This window comes from Dermacentor andersoni, chromosome 10 (genome assembly GCF_023375885.2).
Source record: "Dermacentor andersoni chromosome 10, qqDerAnde1_hic_scaffold, whole genome shotgun sequence".
Classification (NCBI taxonomy): Eukaryota; Metazoa; Arthropoda; class Arachnida; order Ixodida; family Ixodidae; genus Dermacentor; species Dermacentor andersoni.
The window spans coordinates 108,556,361-108,575,398 of NC_092823.1; the positions used below are offsets into that span (position 1 = coordinate 108,556,361).

The window sequence follows — 19,038 nt, forward strand, 5'->3', positions numbered from 1 at the left end:
ATCTATGTGGAGCGAAGCTTTCTTTGCTGGTGATGCACATTTTGTGCTATATAAAGAGTGGTTTGGTTGATTTCAACATTTGGGGGCGTCCAATGTTCTTCCTCAACATTACAATTACGTTTAGTGGCAGTTCAAGGAGAGCACAGTAAATAAAGAAATCTGTGAAATGCAATTCACCTTTTTATTAACATATCGCCGGGCTCTAGAGATATATGCGAACCACCATTATTATGCTGAGGCTTTATGTGGGAATCGCACTGAAACGTGTCCATTCTGGAGGATTTGCCAAGAACGGGCGCACACCTGGCGCCGCATACTGAGTGGCTACATGAAAGCAAATAAAGCAAATCAAGGAATCCGTTAAATATAACTCAGTATACTATTAATGGATCTGTGTTCTACAGAGGTGTCTGTGAGCGAACATTACATGCTATGGTTCAGTGTTTGAAGGTATTTTTAATGGCGTTAGGATGCTTAAGGTACTTCTCGCACTTTCCGGGAGCCAAGTACCTATGCATGTTCACATCGATGTATGTTTGCATCTAACTCTTTTACCGCCTACTTGGGTCGCTAGGCACACATCGAGTGTCACGAATGCTCTGGCTATGTGCCGCTTTCTGAAGGAACGTCTTTCATGCCAACGCTTTAGCTTGCTGCGCCGTGAATGCTCTGGGTACCTGGCTCTTTTCAATGAACCCCTCGCCAACTTTGATCCCTAAGTACGGGCCACTGTGTGTGCGGCCAGCGAGGGAACAGTTGTCAGCGATCGCAGACACCGGCACGCTTATCGTTTCTCGGCGCCATTGAAACCATGGAAGCGCGAGCGAGGAGACCAGTCGCCGCATGACGCGTTTCCGAGCGTTCTCACGTGCCCGAGGGCCATGCATTCGGCGAGACCCCACGGTGGTTTCGCGGGGGCGGCGCTAGAGGGCGCCGAGTGTTCTTGGGGAAGCGTGAAAGAGCAGTCCCGTGGCAGTACGCGCCTCATCCATAACTGGTTTCGACGGTGACAGCACGTTGTGTCGTTGTGTTGACCCAATGTTAAACGCATTACCGTCGACAGTCATCGTGAGATGGGTTCTGCCGAATGTTTTGTTAACCAAAATAGAGGCGCACATACTCGTTCAGCGGACACGGGTTATATAAGTAACTTAATCTTTGTACATGTATGCACAAGTGTACCCGCCGAGATAGCGACCGATCCGACAGTCAACAGCCACGCCAAACCTGGGAAAGCAAAGCTTCGGTTTAATACATAATATACCTCTAACAGGCTTACAGAGGTTTATATAAAGTTGTTTAAGAGTTTTGCATAAAGTTCTTATCGATGGCACTCTCAATAGTTTTAGCGCTGAGGATTAGGATTGCGTTCAAGCCTTGTTGAACTCCTAAAGCCAACATCAAGCCACGCTCACGCTAAAAACGCTTGCTAATTTCTCTTTACGAGCGTCGATATCCTGCGGGCCGCGTCCATGACTTCGTCAGCCAGCTCGGCCGGCGCGATGTTGTGCAACCATCGAACCAGACCTAGCACGGTGGCTCCCGGTCTGTAGGACGCTCGAGGCAGCTTCTCTTGAACGGCCATCCTCATTGCGTCGACCACCTCCTGAAGCTCGTCTCTCATGAAGGACGAATGAAGGACGTCAGCAGTGTGCTTGAAGTAAGCGACGACTTTCTGATTGATTCTCTCGCGTACTCTGTCGGGAAGCAGCTCCAAGTCTTGGTCGAACGCTTCTTCCATCCGAGAGTGGTTCACCAGCGCTGTTCTGCAAATAGAAGCAGTGTGTGAATGGCAGTTGACACAGCCACTAATAAGTACAATTTTAATAAAGCAGATGAGCATATTTCAAGTTTCGAACATTGCAAAAATGCTACATGGATGTCACAAGGGGCCTCTGAGCCGGGACGTCGCAATTGCTGATCTGTTGAGGGAGTGAAAAAGCAGGTAGCCGCTGCTTGTACCCAACTGAGATTACTGGCCTAGAATGACCAATGGCAGTTATCTTAAGGGGCAGGCACAGTCCTTCCATAGTTCTGCTGCGCTACTAACATACATTCCGCGCCTCAAGCCGACACTAATATGGGGAAGCTGAGCACGTGAGTTAGACATTCGCGTTTACAGATAATGTCTAAGTTCACAACTTTGAGCCACGAACCTAAACGCCTTTCTTATTTTTTTTGTACGCGAAGCTTTTGCCAGAGCGCTCAACCGGCAGAAACTGAACGGGTTTATTAACCTGCAGTACCTTTCACGGCATAGGCTATGTGATTAGAATGCAGCTGCGTAACACGTGTCTAGAATATTACGAAGTTGTCATGTCACAAGCCGAGTCATTAAATGCCAACCTGTATGCTCCCGGCTCGACCATGCAGACCCGGAGGCCCGTGTTGAAATACTGTCGACGAAGGCCGTCAGCCAGAGAAGTGCAGGCACACTTGGACATGCAGTAGGCCAGGTACTCAGGCATGGTCATACGACCTGGGGAAAACCGCAGGAATAAAATTAGGGGGAAATTTAGCGGTGAAGGTGGAGCCATGATAAAGTGAAGTGAGATAAAAAAAAGGACAGCAGATTTTCAACAATTTCTTGTGCTCTCAATTCAGTTAGTCGCATTCTCTTACACGCAAGACCGCCATTCCATTTTTGACTGCTTTTTGTTTACGTGCCAATTACAGAAGAATGGGCTAGAAGCCAATGGTTATATGGTTGTCGCTTTGGGAAGAGGGGGTCGGGTTCGGTCGCACAGTAATGTAGTAACCTAAATGAAAAATTAAACAAGGATATATTGTAATATTTAGGTGTTTGTGATAAATTTGGGGACATTTGGGAAATAAATGCTTCCCTTAGATAACCCTTTCAGGTACCGTGTCTACACTTGTGAACACAACTTGTTTTTGACGGTTTTGTCGAGTGGTGGCTAAGAAAAAGCAGCACACAGGAGAAAAAGCAGCTCCAGGTGAATTAAAATCCGTGAATGCTCAACGCGCCTTGATTTCACTTACAACTGCTTCATAATGCTGCAGATGACCACTTTGCTAAATGTACTACTATGTTTGACGGGACCTTCGACGTAGTGCTTTCCGGCAGCAATGTACAAAAAATTATTTCTTTCTTCGCTTGTTATATATGCAGTCAATAATAAAACTGAGCATATGCTTCATGCCTGTGGTCGAACTTATTATTCAAAAGCAGATGCTTACTGCCTGAGCCATAAATAGATAATTGCTTACTCTCTAATCATGATGACTCCCCAGAAAATGCGCAAAGCAATATAATACTGCCATGTATTTCTTGCAGTGCAGGGTCGAGTGCCTTGGAATGGCAGTTAATGTAATTTGATCCATTTATAGACAGACATCATGATTCGCGCCTAAGTTGGGCGTTTCTCTTCTCTGTGAAATACTTCACGTTCTTTTTGCACAGAAGGTAATCCTTGTCGTGGTAATCAATACACCTACATAAAGACTTTAGCACCCTCAGGCTCTGCATGTCTTGGTAGGATGAATATATTTGGTTGGAATATATAACTTTATTCAACCTTTTATTTGTAACTATATCAAGGTGGTTTTACATTTTACTATTCGAATATATTTTACTCACACACTTCTGATGAAGGAAGTTAATTTGTGCTTATTTTGTGCATTATCATGGTGAGGTTGCCCTGTGGTCAGTGTATAAGTTTCGAGAACTTGCGCAAAACAGTCATATTTTCCGTTTCCATCTTTTAGCAGGACATTGTCTAAGTCAAGTGTAGGCACCGCGACGTTTGAGATGACCTTTAAATACAAAGCTTCCTTACAAATTTAGGACTCAGTGTCTGTGTAAATCGATGCTTAAGCCACCGGTGACGTTGTAGCAGCTGTCGTAAATGTCTCTTGCTTTTAAGTTTCCAGGAGTCAGCATGAAGGATCCACCTGTGGAGATACCAACTCCGACGCCAAAGTTTCCACGGAAACTTCTACCTTATATTACGAGTGAAACGACTCACTTCCACCTACGAGTTTTGAGTAAGAAAAAGAAAGCATTTTTTATTTTTTTTTACATTTGCGATGCTGCCATACTGAACATTTGGCGGCTAAGGCAATGGGGCATTATCATTGCGATAGTGTTGTTGACTTTGATGCCATCGATGCTTTCCACATTTTCTACAAACCACCTGACTCTAGGTGCATCTTCTGCTTTGTGTATTTTCTTTGTTTGAGCCTATACGTCTCGTCGGTGCCACCGACGCTGTTTGAACTAGTGCGACAGCAAATAACCACACCAATTAAGTACCATCTTGTGAAGAACAATTTATATATGAGGTGCGCATAATGTCACCCTCGTCCATTACAGTACTAGGCTGGCCTCCGAAATACGGGCGCAAACGCCACAGCTCCCAGAGTCTGTGTGGAGCGCAAAATCTTGCAGTAACTACTGAAGACTGTTGTTGCGCGGTGACACAATGGTAGCAAATGCCGATTCGCTAATGCACAGCGGTTGCAAATACAGACTCTCAAATGCAGATTGCAGCTCTGACATGGGTTAGAATTCTAGTGGTGGCGGCTGTGGACATAGGTTGTCATTTTTTTCGGCCTACAGTGGTGGAAAAGCTGGCGATGACGAGGTAGTTTGATGAATACAAAAGCACATCGATGATGATAAAGCTCGTCGTGAACGCAACACAATGAACGGCTTGACGGATGGATGGACAGACAAGGCAAACAAAGTTTCGAGCCCTTAACTGCTGTCGCATGGGAATTGTGATTGACCGACTTACAGTAAACGCCATCAATACTCGCGCTTTTGTTGCTTCCATCGGCATAAAGACAACCAGGAGTTGCTTGCACGTCTCCCCACACAGAAATATTAGCAGATCAAACGCCAGCTCCCAGGCCCAAGACGCTGCACTGGCGCATTTACATAATCTAGCCATAACACTGCCGGTGCACGACATCACCACTGAACAATGGTGAGAGCAGTGGTAGCAAGAAGCCCGATTCAGGCAACTAGCCTGGCTAAAGAATCTTGGTAAGTGCATGCATGAAGCGGTATCGCACAAGAATGAACTTATGCTGAAATAGCCTCGTCCCTTTCTCTGTATTGCTCGAAGTTAGGCGTTGCCAGACGAAGTTCAATATTGTAGCCAGGATTGACCTCACGTGCCCAAGGTGTCCGGCATAGGCAAAGGGGTGGCTGCGGCTGCATGGTCTCAGACTTATACTATCCTTTCCGGTCAGCCGAGTGTATGCAGCGCTGTACTGCACGCACACGGCTCCTCAGTTGGAACGGCAATGTATGGGCGCACGACGTGTGGGCCAGCAGCGGAACAGGGAATGATAGCTTTAGGATGATTGAACAAAGCGTGACAGTGCTTTGACTTTGTTGCCTCGCACTGCGTGTAACTGGGGGCCTTCTAACCCGGCACACGCACATGCGGCTTGCTATCCCAACAAAATTTGTAGCGACCATTGAGATCGCCGCCCATGTGAGGATGCGAACGCCTTTGAAGCGGAGACGGTTGCGGAGCAGTATCAGTACGCGCTTTGTGATTGCAACATCTTTGAGACCTCCGCGGTTGCTCCAAGTGACAATGAAGGTTTTGTTAAAATACTTCTGCAGGGCACGCGAGAAACCCATTCAGTTTGAAATCCATTCACAGGTACTACTTTTATTTGAGTTTGTCTTTCAGTGGAATTTTTATTGTCGCACACAATGCCGTCGTAGTCTGTTAAGGCATGACTTACTGTGCCTTCCAAAACACATTCACCGACCAACACTCTCGCAACAATCGCCACCATCGGCGACTCGAACCGCGTCTGCACAGTGTACTATACTCGCGGACAACTTTCTGTGACTATGAAGGGAAAGCTACGCAGGCAAAGCGCGCAAACGTGAGAGAGATTCTGAAAAGAGTCCCGTGTTTTAAACCAGGTTAGTTTAGTTTGGGGAATGGAAAACATGAACTTCTTATTACCAGTAGTTAAATAAGACAAAACACACCACTGAATGTTTACTTATTTTGCGGCTTTTCCCTTCCGCGTCTGGGCAACGTGAAACCGTCGCGCGTGGAACCTGCGTCGTTTCAGTGTGTGTTCCGACCAACCAAAGGACTGTCAAACGCTGCTGGAATAGTGCGCGCAGTAACACACGTGCAGCAGCCACTCTCCCATTGGTTTCCCTTCATAACCACGAAAGTAGCCCGCGAGTATAGCATGTCCGCTAGATCAAAACGAGTTTTGATCGAACGGCCATGGTATTAGAACACAGTATTCTAGTACACAGTGTCTGTGCATCGTGCAGTACTGTGCAATGGTTATGATTCTAGCGCAAGGATTCTACTTGGCCTTGTACCGAAGACAGTGGTATAGTGATGCTTTATCTAGTTGAACTTCACCTACTTGTCTCCCGATTCTGTGGACCGAAGTTATACGTCCCGGTGATTTGAAGATAATCAATAACGATCTATTACGTTAGTCCTATATTTTTCTCTCACGACTGTTTTGTGTCGGCATATTAAGGGAGGGCTTCGCGCTAATTTCCACCTAGGGAATAGGGTCTTGCTCAAATTTGACAGAAACTTTCGACATCGCGACGTCATTGGTGACGCCGCGATGTCGCAGAAACGTCAGTGTTTTTTTGTGCAGTGGGACGTGTTTAAACAAGGTGGAGGTGCGCGAATAGTAATTTTTGTGAAAGAATCTAATACGAATCGAACAGTGCGAAACGCGAATCAAATCGAGTTGAGTATCGAATAGTTTTCGGATAGTCTTCGAGTATGAACAGCTTTTATCAACATTAATATAATACAATGTTAAAATCCCAGCATTCGCTTAATAATGAAGTTTGTGTCAGTGCGCTGCGCATAACAAAGTACCCTAATAATAATCTTAATTTGGAGCATGCTTGCTCGCGCATTATCAGCACGGCAGTCTTATGAGCTGGTTAGCTTAGCACGTACCTTTGAGAATAGGACGAAAAGACCCCGTTGTCTTCGGTGATAGCAAAGTTAGAAATGCACTGATTCTTTGTTAAAATCGTCGCTACATATAGTTCCACTATTAAATAAAGCAATGTTGCCATAAACCATATCAGGAATCGTTCCCAAGAAAATACGCAGCCGCCGCCGTAACAGATGGTGCCAAATAATACTCGTGTTGAGTGGTTGTAGGCTACTGGTGGGATTAGTCTTGCAGTAGTTGCCGGCAGCAACTGCGAGGCTAATCCCACCAGTAGCCTGCAACCACTCAACTCAACTCAACTCAACTCAACTCGAATCCCATGTCTGACTAGGGATGCTCGACTGTTCTTTTTTATTGGATTAACGATTAATCATTCATTACTTTAGCCTTTAATTGTATAATCGCTTTTGATGCGGGGTTTTTCGTCGATTAATTGATTTATCGAAAATTTTGCCCGGCACCTTTAAAAGGTTGAAACTCAGTTATCTACTTTTGTAGGACTCTATTTGAATGTTTGAGAGGTGGAACCAAGTTTGAAGCACAAATGTATAAATGTTTGACAAAGGATAATCATTTACTCGCTAAAGACTAGATGTAGTTGGCCATAGTGGCTTTTGAAAAGATCAACAATATATGTTATAAAATGACACTTAGTGCAGAATTTAACAAGATACATGGCACTAGTGAATCTCTACAGTACAGTTAAGCAAGAAGTCAGAAAAATGACCAAAAGTAATGGCTGTAGTCCAACTGAAATATGCAATAAACTGCAATATTCACAGGAGGAAAAGAAAATTACTGGTTTATGATTTTAAACCACATGCTACAGAGTGAGCGCTAATTTGACGTTGCATGACGTACCACTGGGCCGCCATTGCAGAGGTTCTCTGCCGTAATTTTTGGTGTGACGAGCCGCTCGTGATACGCTAATGCGCGGTTATATGCGATGAGACCAGATATGTGTGTGCCTCGCCGCATTTTCTCCATCGTTTCATACCATTAAATTATTTTGTGAATGAAGCGTGCTACTTGAGCGGAACGACGACTAAGTGACCCCTACCATATTTTCGCGAAGTTTTTTATTGCGATTAGCATTCTCTTCCTACTTCGCGCATTTTCTATCTACCTATCTAGCCTCTTGAGCCGACCCAGTTACCCAAGTTTTCGACCAGCATGGGCTGCTAAGTATGGCCTTGTGGCCACGCAGGTAATCCGGATTAATTTTGATCGCTTGTGGTTCTCTTACGTGCACCTAAGTTTAAGTAGACGTGAGTTTTTGCATTTTGCCCCCATTGAAATGCGGCCGCCGATAACGGGATCGAACTCGCGACCTTGAGCTCAGGAGCGCAACGCCAGAGCCACTGGTCTACCGGGGCGGGTAATCCTGTCGTTTATCAGCGCGCATCTGAACCAGTACGTGAGCGGTCTTGCATTGTGCTCTCGTCGAAATTCGGAAACAGCGACGGGGCTCTCACCCACGACCTCGTCATTGATCCTCGAGCGCTGGTAGTGTACCGTCCTCTGAAGTTTGTAAATCATTGGGAACTTCTAGTGAGCAACGGTGGTCGAATGATAGGTGCCTCCGGTATCGATGTCTCGCCAAGGATTCCCGTATTTGTCGAAGAGAAAGTGGAAGACGAGTGCCTTTGTCGAAACTTTAGCTCCACAGACATCTCTTGTTTGACAGCTGTTGACCATTTCGTGGCTCTATCTTTCGGGGAACCTCGGTCTGGCTTGGTTTCATGGACTCCCACTTATCGGAAACGGTACCCGGATGACTATGATGCAAAGCAACTGAATTTACTGAGCATGAGCAAAGGAAATCTTTAAAACTCCATCAGAAGTTTCTGTTATTTGTGATATTCATTGTACATGGAACAAGAAATAAAAAAAACATGAAACACAAACCCAATAAACTTGTCACGATGACCAGCCGGCCCCGAGATTTCTTTAGCAGGGGCAAGAAGGCTGTTGCAACCGACAGGGCTCCAAACGTGTTGACGTCGAAAACCGACCGCACCCTGCTTATGGGCTGCCACTCAATGTAGCCCAAGCAGGCGACTCCAGCGTTGGCGACGACCGCCCACAGCTCTGTGGGCAAGAACAAAAGTTCCGAACTGTCTTGAATTCGTGCGAATCGATCATGCGACAACGGCTGTGCCGAGAGATCTCTTCATAACAACAGCACCCAATTACAACGTTCTTAGGAGTATTTTGCGAAATACAGGACTACTACCAACATCCTGATTGCTGAACTGTAGGGACGTTGCGATGATGCTAATTCTTTCTCGTGATTTCTGGTCATTTCCTCACTCACTAGGGATCACCACCGATGATCACGATACCATGAAGCCGCTATCTAAAAAAGGTGCATAAGAAAGAAAGCGTACGAAAGGCTGCACACCTACTTTGTAACAGAGCAACTCTATCAAGCTACGGAACAATGTAGGTGAACTGAAGTTAAGAAAGAAAGAACTTGGAGTACCAGAAAACTAACTACATAGTATGCTTGAGTAGGACTCTATTTTGGCTCAATTGGTGTAGGTTCGTCTTGAGAAAAATGGCTCAAAAGAAGATGGCACATAAGACAAGACCAGCAGGAGGCATCTCTCCTATCGTCTATTCCGAGGTGTTTACTTTCGAGCCATTTATTTCAAAATACGAAGTTCATAGTTCATCACATGAGTGAACAACTGCAAGTCCGGAGCTTTTAAACCTGACATTCGTTCAGCAGTTTAGGGATTGCTGCGCCAGTTTTTCACCTATTGAGATTGAATAAAAGGCTATCGATGAGTTGATTGAAAGGCTCACCTCTTCCGTCCAAGTGGTTTTGCACGACTCGTAGTGCTTCACTTATTTCGTCTTTCTTGGTGACGTCCATTTGCAGCACTAAAGTGTTCTCCGCGTTCTTTATAACCTTGGCACCGTCACCTTTTTCGTCCAAGCACCCCGCGAAAACGAAAAATCCTTCCCTGGCCAGCTGCATCGCCAGCATGTGACCGAAGCCGCTGTCACAACCTGAAATAATGAGTGAACCAAAGAAATAGTTCTGCGGTATTCTCGTGGGAATAAATGTCTTGTTCAGAGCAATTAAGAGAGTTGTTGCACTCAATTATGAAACACGTTCACTTGACTCGAAGTGAAGGGATCCGAAAATTTGAGGCCAGGTCTTAGTGCTCAGGGATTCTGACGCAAGACATATCTAGAGATCACTGGGGAAATCCTTCGTCCTACACTCGATAGGCTAATAATGCCGACGAAGGTCGCTGACGTGCCGGTCAGAACGATTGTTAATGTCTTTTCACCCCAGTAGTACGAGGAATCTTTCAACAGCCGTTTATTCGCGGCACCAAACGTTCACAGTGAGGAAGTTTCTCATCTCGCCGTAAGCACCGAGACAGGCGTCGCAAAACCTATACAATGGCGTCGCCTTTGTCAGCGAACACTTCTTACCGGTGATGAGAACGCACTTCCCTTTCGGATCGACCAGCCCATTGAAAAGTGCTCGGCGGGCGTGCCACAGCAACCAGTACCCAGAGTACAGCGCCAGCACCGTCAGGCTGAGGTTCGTGGCTGCGGACAGGAGCGAAGGCAGTCGCTGAGCTGCCAGCCACACCAAGGCGGCCGCGGGGATGGTTAGCTGGGCCACCGTGGGCATGTTTTTTTTCCCCAAGAGCACGGTGCCAACGGCGTGCACGCCACAGACCCAAGTGACAACTCGCGCCGGACGCGCGCGTGCTACAACCCGCGCGCATTCTTTGTTCCGTCGCAAAGTGACCTCGAGCCGAGAAAGCTGCACGAGCCCGGCGGCCAAGGATAATGCAGGTAGGCGGAACCAAGCTCGACTTTTAAAGCACCTGCCATCGTATCCTCCGGTCTCGCGCGCTGGACAGCGCCTTTGCACGGGATCGCAAGAGAGAGTTATGCCCATTAAGGTAAAAGAATAGGGCTGTTATGGAGAAAAGAACGAGCGAACGCATTTGCCAGGTAGTCTAAAACACAGAGTCGCCTCACCGTCCACCCTTTCTGTTTAACATAGAGAAAATGAGGGACAGCAGACACCTGCGTGCTCGACGTTGCGACGAGGAAGCCAACGCTGGGCGAGGCGCGTCATGGGCTGCTATTTCGAAGCGACGCCCGTTTCCCATGCTATTCCTTTTTCTCGCTTCGCCAGTTGTTAGGGCGACGCTCCGCCAGCGTTGTCAATGGCCGCGAACAGTGGGCGATAAGAGCGGCATGGAATCGAGCAGAAGGCATCGCTGCGATGTCAACGGCCCGCTTCGATCCCGAAAGCAGTCGCGAAAGTAGGTGCTGGAGGCGTCCGCAAGCGTTTTCAGTGATCGGAATTGAACCAGGATTTTTTTTTATTAAGAAGGGCACGCAGCTAAACATACGTGCGCGCAAACGCAAACACAGGCACACACACGTTTACATTTACGCACCCACATGGTATGGATACGTACATGCACACGCACACAACTTCTAACAGAAGCTTTCTTAAAGGCTGTAATTGGAAGTAACCTCGAATTCTTCGCGGCTGAAGCGCACAACTCGCAAGTTATTAGCGCATATTTTACTTTGGGGCCGTATCCACGCCATGCAGTACTTTTCAATCTGTACGCTCTGCCTCCGAAGCATTTGAAACTTTTCGCAGTTTCTTCATTAAAAACAAACAACCAAACAAACAAACAAACAAACAAACAAACAAACAAACAAACAAACAACTTCGTGGCCAGTGGCGCATGAAACGGTGACTTGTGAACCTGACAATATAAGGTACATGTACACAAGACAAGACACGCTGGAAACTCCATTGAGGAAACCACGAGAAAGCGACCGCATGGCATTACGTGTGCTGAGTACAGGTGGTAATCACTTCCTTAGAGAATCGCGAAGGAGGGTTGTACAAAGGCCACTGATTCGCGGCATTAATTCCCTTAAAAACACTCTGAGTGTATAATGACTGACACTCGGGCATTTACAAAGAACTTTTGCGAACTTTTGTGTGAAAGAACGGCCTAGAGACCTTAGTTGCCGCATATTGAAAGCAGGGTGACCATGGTTCGATGGTTGGTTCAGAAAGCTGCTTGAGACTAGCGTTGTTAGGCTAGCATCAAGAATATATTGTATCGGGTCTGCAGCTGGTGCAGATTTGGCAGTGAAGGCCGGAAACTGCTCCACCTGAGTGCCTCTTTCCGCTGCTCAGCAACATGTTACAACTTGTCCATTTATGAGAAAAACTAGAACACGGTAAAAGTAAAAAAAAAAATTAAATTATGGGGTTTGACGTGTCAAAACCACTTTCTGCTCATGAGGCACGCCGTAGTGGGGGACTCCGGAAATTTCGACCACTATGGGGTCCTTTAACGTGCACCTAAATCTAAGTACACGGGTGTTTTCGCATTTCGCCCCCATCGAAATGCAGCCGCCGCGGCCGGGATACGATCCCGCGACCTCGTGCTTAGCAGCCCAACACCATAGCCACTGAGCAACCACGGCGGGTATCGGTAAAAGTGGGAGCCAACGTTTCGACAACTGGACTTCAAAAAGACAAGTCCATTTGTCGAAACGTTGGCTCCCGCTTTTGCTTTGTTCCCGTTTTCTTCATTGTCTCGAATTTCCATCTCCCGCCTTCAATGTGGCAATCAGTTGCTTGCATTAGTTATATAACCATTAAATAAATGTCGGGGTGATACGTGAGCAGCGAGAGGAGTGCTAATTACTGTGGGCTGATTTAGGCTTGCCACGTACGCTCGTGTACTTAGATTTGGTGGGCATCGTTAAAAAAAACTGGATGGCAGAAATTAACGCGGAGTCCCACGCCTTCCTCTTCCACCCGCCTCACTATTCCCGCATTTCTCGTAGCCGGTCCGTTGCTTTGGGACGTCAAAAACCCGAGATTTTCGTTCCGAACCTGCGACCTCGAGTTAAGCAGGTGAATACCGCATCCACTGGAGCACAGCGGAAAGTTGTAATACGGGAGCCCCGAAATGCTCGCTCTCCTGTATTCCGCTGGCGTGCGAATGCGTTCCGCTTTGAAACAATGGGTGCCGTTGCCGTCGCTTCGTGGTGGCGCGTCCACGTCGTTAATTGTGGCGGCTCCCGGGGGTGACTGCCTCGGGCGGTAAATGCCGCTGGCCGACCTTCGGGCGAGCGTGGAAAAGGACTCGCTTGATGTTAGTTTCTGACCATATTGTTCTCTACGTTAATCTACGGGTTTCTCCCAGTTTTATGCATTCGCTGCCACGTACTTCATGCTCTGCGCGCCTTGTAATGCAACCAGCCTGTCAAAAAAAAAAAAAATCTAAGTGGTCATGTGGACCGATCGTAACATAACGGTATAGGGAAAAGTTCGTCCGGCCATTTGAAGAATAAACCTTACGTTTGAAGAGAAGATAAAGAGAAGCTATTTTGCCTGCAGTGCGAATCAGTGACGCGTATATCTTGCTTCTCGCTTCCAAATGACGGCTTCTACCCAGTACGGGGTATCGACCAAGAAGCAGGCGATTCTAAAAGTTTCTGTGTAGCTGCAGAAATCAGTTATCTTTAGTTTGTTTCCTCTTCATCGTCCAAAACCTGTCTGTTAGTGTACCTAGTCTTGGACAAAGTGACATTGACAATGCCTTCTCCAGTAATAGTAGCTAAAAGTACGCAGAGGTGCGCAAACGCTCCCCCTTGAAGCAATCTTTCTAGCTTTCCTTTCTTTTCATTCCTATTATTTCTTTCGGCCAGCTTCAAGTCGGAAGTTTATTTCTTTTTAATTCAGTGGGGGCGCCTTAACTCCCCGTCGTATAAAAAAAAAAACGTGATGTGAAAGTTGTAAACTTGTTTCGTGCAGAGATTTCCGCATTGAGAGCTCCTTAATATACCAAGGAGACCAGCATGCCGGTGATTGCGAAAGGCTGACTTTTCGGGGAAGAACTCCCGGATATGTCGTGTGCCTCGGCGAGTCCAGAACCGCTGGCACACATCAGATCCTCCAGGCGATGGATTTTATTGCCCTTTGCCACTTAGCGTGCGCTGCAACTCCTGCCTTGTAAAGTAATGCTGCTTGTCTGTGTTAGCAGTTCTGTCTGGAGCTCCTTTTCCTTCCTTTGTTACGCCGTATGAGTTCAGCGTGATGTGTGCAGCTCAAACCGGTGCTTTTGGGAAGGTTGCTAATATAGCGTGCATTTCAATATAATTTATGTATTAAGTAAAGAAATGTGTGAGCACCGAAGTTGAGTGTGCGTCATCCTCCTAAAGTGGCATCAAGTTCGATACCAGCTAAGGTTCCTTTTTGTAATGCGTTAGCATTAGGAGTGCCAAATTGTATGTGTGTGAAGTGTGGGAAGCCCATCATGCGGTTTAGGTAGAGAGAGGATGGGATAGCTTAGAAGAGCGTGTGCATATAGTAAATTATGGGGCTTTATGTGCCAAAATCACGACATGATTATGAGGCACGGCGTAGTGCGGGACTACGAATTAATTTTGACCATCTGGGGTTCTCTAATGTGCGCCTAAATCTAAGCAACCGGGTATCTTTGCACTTCGCCTCCATGGAAATGCGACCGCCGTGGCCGGGATTCGATCCCGGAACCTCGTGCTTAGCCGCGCAATACGAAAGCAACTAAGCAAACACGGCGGGTAGCGTGAATATTTGGAGCAACCGACGGTGGAGCACTCCGGACCCCCGTCATTGGCACTTCGCTCCTCGAAGAGGCAGGACATGTGTCGAGTGAGCTCCTGAACAACACTTGGCGATGTGGTGAACGCAGTTTAATCATGCATCTAGGACCTCAATAAAGTGCGACGTAATTCCCTTGAATTTCTCTCGCATTTAACGCTCAATCGCCACACAATCTTTTTTTTCTTTCTCCAGTCTTCCTGAAACATTTAAGTTTTGGCATAGAGTCATCATGGTGAATACTAACGCAGTGCTAATACAAACGTTACTTACAGTGATGACGCGAACGTAGCTAGAAAGACTCGCATATCATAGGGTCCTACATACTGCCGCGAAATATTGTAAGCCCTAACGGGGTCTACGTGGTGTCACTGATATCACTAATGAGAAAAAGGAAAAAAGAGCAGCGGCTGCCGTTCAGCACACTGCTGACGTTGTCTTCAGAAAACGGTAGAATTCGCTAATTTCAGCCTTCAGGATTGGAACCCGGTACTGCTGACTCACTGAGACAGCTGCTTACCGGTTGAAAAAAAAAACTACGGGGCTGACAGTTGGCAGCGCCAGGTTGGGTCTAACTGCAACTGGAAGCTTATAAAACTGGAACTAAGGGAATAATGTATGCGTGATTAGTGGACAGTGTCGTCAGGTTTCACATTAAAACTGGTACAACGCGTGGAGTTATTGTGCGTGAAGTAGTAGGCAGTCAAATGAGTACGCATCCTCGGTTCGACCGCAAAGTTGAGCACTTCTAAAGACCTCTACTATGTGTTACACTGCGCACGTTCGTCGCGCTTGATCAACCATGCGTGGTTATCTGTAGGCAGGAACAGAGCTATTTTCATGGTGACGATTCGCGCGCTGTTGCTGCTCACCGCAAGGTCGCAAGACAAAAGTTATACCAGGGTCACGGGCAGGCTGTCATATCGTGCATTTTGTTGACGTTTTCTCAGGTTCAAGGTTACCCTCGCTTTCGCAAGGACTTCTGTGCCTGAATTCGGTTCACCTTCAACGGGGTCGATACAAATCAAATCAGCCTTATTTCTCCAGCAGAAAGGTGCAAAGGATTTGCGGGATAAAACTGCTCTAGGAAGCTTGACAGAGTCCCTGAAAACCCCTGTACGTTAGCAGGTACTGTCTTTGATGGTACCTACAATGGCTAAGAAGCACGTCAGAAGGCTTGGTTTTGTGTATCGGTGTTGATGAGATCTTATTGAAAACCTTGCAGCACCACCTTAAACGGGTTGCGAGATGGAAATATGTGGCAGCATAAATTTTCATTTGGTTGCTGCTGGGTGTGCATAGCTTGAGGGCTACGCGTCAGCCAATGAGAGAAGCGATCATGCAAATGCACGTATCCGTGCATCGTGCCTCAAATACGTGTCAAATCTAGTCATACCATCTCTTCACTCTAAAGAATCTGAGCACACATTGTAGCTGTCAATGCATTGTTAATGTATTGCGATACTCGTTTCATTTAGCACCAGAAAGCCCGAAAAATCTGACACCGAGGAAGCTTAGCAGCACTTGATTACATTTATCTCTAACCACGGATACAACATTCGTAAAACAGACGATTAAATGTTATTTGAGGTAAAACACATTAGTTGAGTAAATTATTAATAAACAGCTGTATATTCTGCAATATCCCAGGCTGAAAGTCCACTATAGTTTGCCAAGAACGCTACTACGGCTTTTACGTTAGGTTTTACACGCTATCAGCGCTTTGAGGTATCGAACTCAAATTATCAAGTGGAATGCGTTGGGAATTGTGCGGTTATCACCAATATCGTCCGGCCAAAATGGCTACTTCCGTAATGTGACTAAAAATATAAGTGAATGATAATGATTTATATACGAGAAAGTGTTCAGGCTAACACATATGTGGTTCCCGAGACTGTAATTGCTCTATTTGACTCTTTACTTCATCACAGGGCGTCGGCAGTTTATGCCATTTGATATTACGACATTGCGGAGACACGGAAGGCTTCGCCTGCCACACAAGCATACGAGTTGTTTTTTTTTTTTTGGTTCTCAAACGAATGTGAAAAAACGCATCACGGGTGAGGCCAATAATTAATCCGAGCCTGCAACAAAAAGTTCTTATTGTTGACGTGATGGCACGTGTTGCTAACAATGACTTTGGGGGCTCGGCTGAGAAACAGAGGGTTAATGACGGAAGTGCATTAAGCATAGCCTTATTATGCCTGCAGTGATGGCACTGTTATTACCAGGAGCTGATATTCCGCTTGATTATGCTGATACCAATTGGAAACAGCAGCATCAACCGAGACAATGTACACTAAGGAACGAAAAATGTGTCACATCACTTCCCTCCCAACTTTAGATCAATAGGAAAGTATCCCTCCTCCTTCCCCCATTTATATATATACACACACACACACACACACACACACACACACACACACACACACACGCACACACACACACACACACACACACACACACACACACACACACACACACACACACACACACACACACACACACACACACACACACACACACACACACACACACACACACACACACACACACACACACGCACACACACACACACACACACACACACGCACGCACGCACACACACACACACACACACGCACGCACACACACGCACACACACACACACACACACACACACATACATATCAACGAGAAGAAAGGCGGTTAACCGAGGGGCCCGATATTTATTAGTCAAGATTTACATATAAACACAAAAACAAGAACAAGTTTTCTGTAATGCACATTAGGCAATGTTTCAAACATTTCAAAGCAATTAGGTGAAATGCGCATGACTAAGCGAAAAAAAGGGAGAACAACTCCTAGATTTTGGAGGTCGGATGGCAACGCCTCGAGGGTATGGTGTACCTACGCGTTACCTCTTATGGATGTTGGCCTGCATGAAAGTATAAATTTTTTACACAAACAGGGTGGGAGTTGCCGGCTAAAAGGTTTCTAATTTAGCTATTTTACTAGGCACATCAACGATTTCAAGATATGTTCTGAAGACCAACTGTTGCGCTTCGCGACAAGGTAGTACATAATCATTGCTTTCTAGGTATGGTATTTCATTGACGTGCCGATAAAAATTACTCGCTCATTATTTTACATGATTCGAAGAAATAAAGTGATCGATGTCGTACAAGTGTTGTCACACATGGATGGAGCACGATGAGAAAGTTCTACGAAGAGATTATCGTACAGGACGCCTACTCAATGGTGACTAGAAGTGAGATATGATGCAGGTGACTGTTTACAGAAAGTTTAATTGTAGCACATTGGAGTGATGATGAATTTTATTGAATGTTTAGAATACTGCACTTATTCATTTATAGGGCGTATGAAACGTAAACAGTAAGCAAGCAACGAACAAACCTTTCTCGTTTCCCTCCTCCCCGCACCTCCGCACACAACCTCCCCCACCGTTACGTACAGGAATGGTTTATGCTCAGACGTGGGCGGTGGAAGTTGGCTATTTTTCCCGCAAAACATGTGTGTGCAATATTTTACTTCTTTTTCTATACACCGCCTGTTTATTGGAGTGGTGAACAGTTCGTCTCAGATAAGTACTAGGGTCGTGGGACCGAATTCCGGCCGCGGCGGCCGCATTTCGATGGGGGCGGAATGCGAAAACACCCGTGTAGTTAGATTCAGGGGCACGTTAAAGAACCCTGGTGGTCAAAATTTCCGGAGTCCTCCACTATGGCGTGCCTCATAATGAGAAAGTGGTTTTGGCACGTAAAACTCCATAATTTATTTTAATTTTTTAACTAGGGTCGCTTTAACTAATAATAACGCTTGAGTTCTATAATGTAGCAAAAGAAATTTAGCGATATGTGGCAGTTATATAATTCATTTGATATAATAATTTTGCGGCAGCCCGCAAGGTGGAGAGAAACAATCAAGGCAAAATGAGACAGCCACCCAATCGCAGCAACTGCTACAAAGAAAAACCATACGATTTTCTCGAAAGAATGGCCTCTCAGTTGAAGTAAAATTCGTCCTGGTCTGGGACTCAAGCCCGGGGCCACCGGCTTTCCGGGGCAGCCGCTCTTTGTTTCCTTCGGAGCAATTGTTACGATTTGGTGGATGTCTCATTTTCCCTTAATTAATTTTACAATTAATGTATCAATATAAATCGGGTGTGGCCCATGCCTTTATACTTAGGTATGTTCCCACCACGTACCGTCACCACATAGAAATAAATTAGCTCAGTGTTTGGAGTTGAGCCTTTCTGTTATTTAGTGTAATTTAAATGCTCGGCGGAGGCAGCTCGGCAGCACTCATTTGTTATTTGCTAATAAGTTAATGAATATGGGAAGTTAGGCCTCTATAGGGCTGACTATCCCAAACTCCCATGTGCTATCAACAACAACAACAACAACAACAACAACAACAACAACAACAAC

The 19,038-nt window shown here is 46.1% G+C and overlaps 1 protein-coding gene across 1 annotated transcript; it reads right to left on the reverse strand.

Moving 5' to 3' along the window:
* Positions 1-1,228: 1,228 nt before the first annotated feature.
* On the reverse strand, positions 1,229-10,781 carry LOC126544638 (17-beta-hydroxysteroid dehydrogenase type 6-like). The gene is made up of 5 exons (XM_050192081.3): positions 10,396-10,781; positions 9,754-9,960; positions 8,851-9,033; positions 2,347-2,479; positions 1,229-1,766 (listed from the first exon to the last, which is right to left on the reverse strand). The coding sequence occupies exons 1-5, from the start codon at positions 10,598-10,600 to the stop codon at positions 1,430-1,432; spliced, it is 1,065 nt and encodes a 354-aa protein (XP_050048038.1). The 5' UTR covers positions 10,601-10,781; the 3' UTR covers positions 1,229-1,429.
* Positions 10,782-19,038: the final 8,257 nt, after the last annotated feature.

Coding starts and splice junctions, on each gene's coding strand:
- LOC126544638 (XM_050192081.3), bottom strand. CDS start 10,600: ATGCCCACGGTGGCCCAGCTAACCATCCCCGCGGCCGCCTTGGTGTGG. Junction 9,961..10,395: donor GAAGTGCGTTCTCATCACCG/GTAAGAAGTGTT, acceptor TCATTATTTCAG/GTTGTGACAGCGGCTTCGGT. Junction 2,480..8,850: donor CATCGTGACAAGTTTATTGG/GTTTGTGTTTCA, acceptor GGTTTTCCCCAG/GTCGTATGACCATGCCTGAG.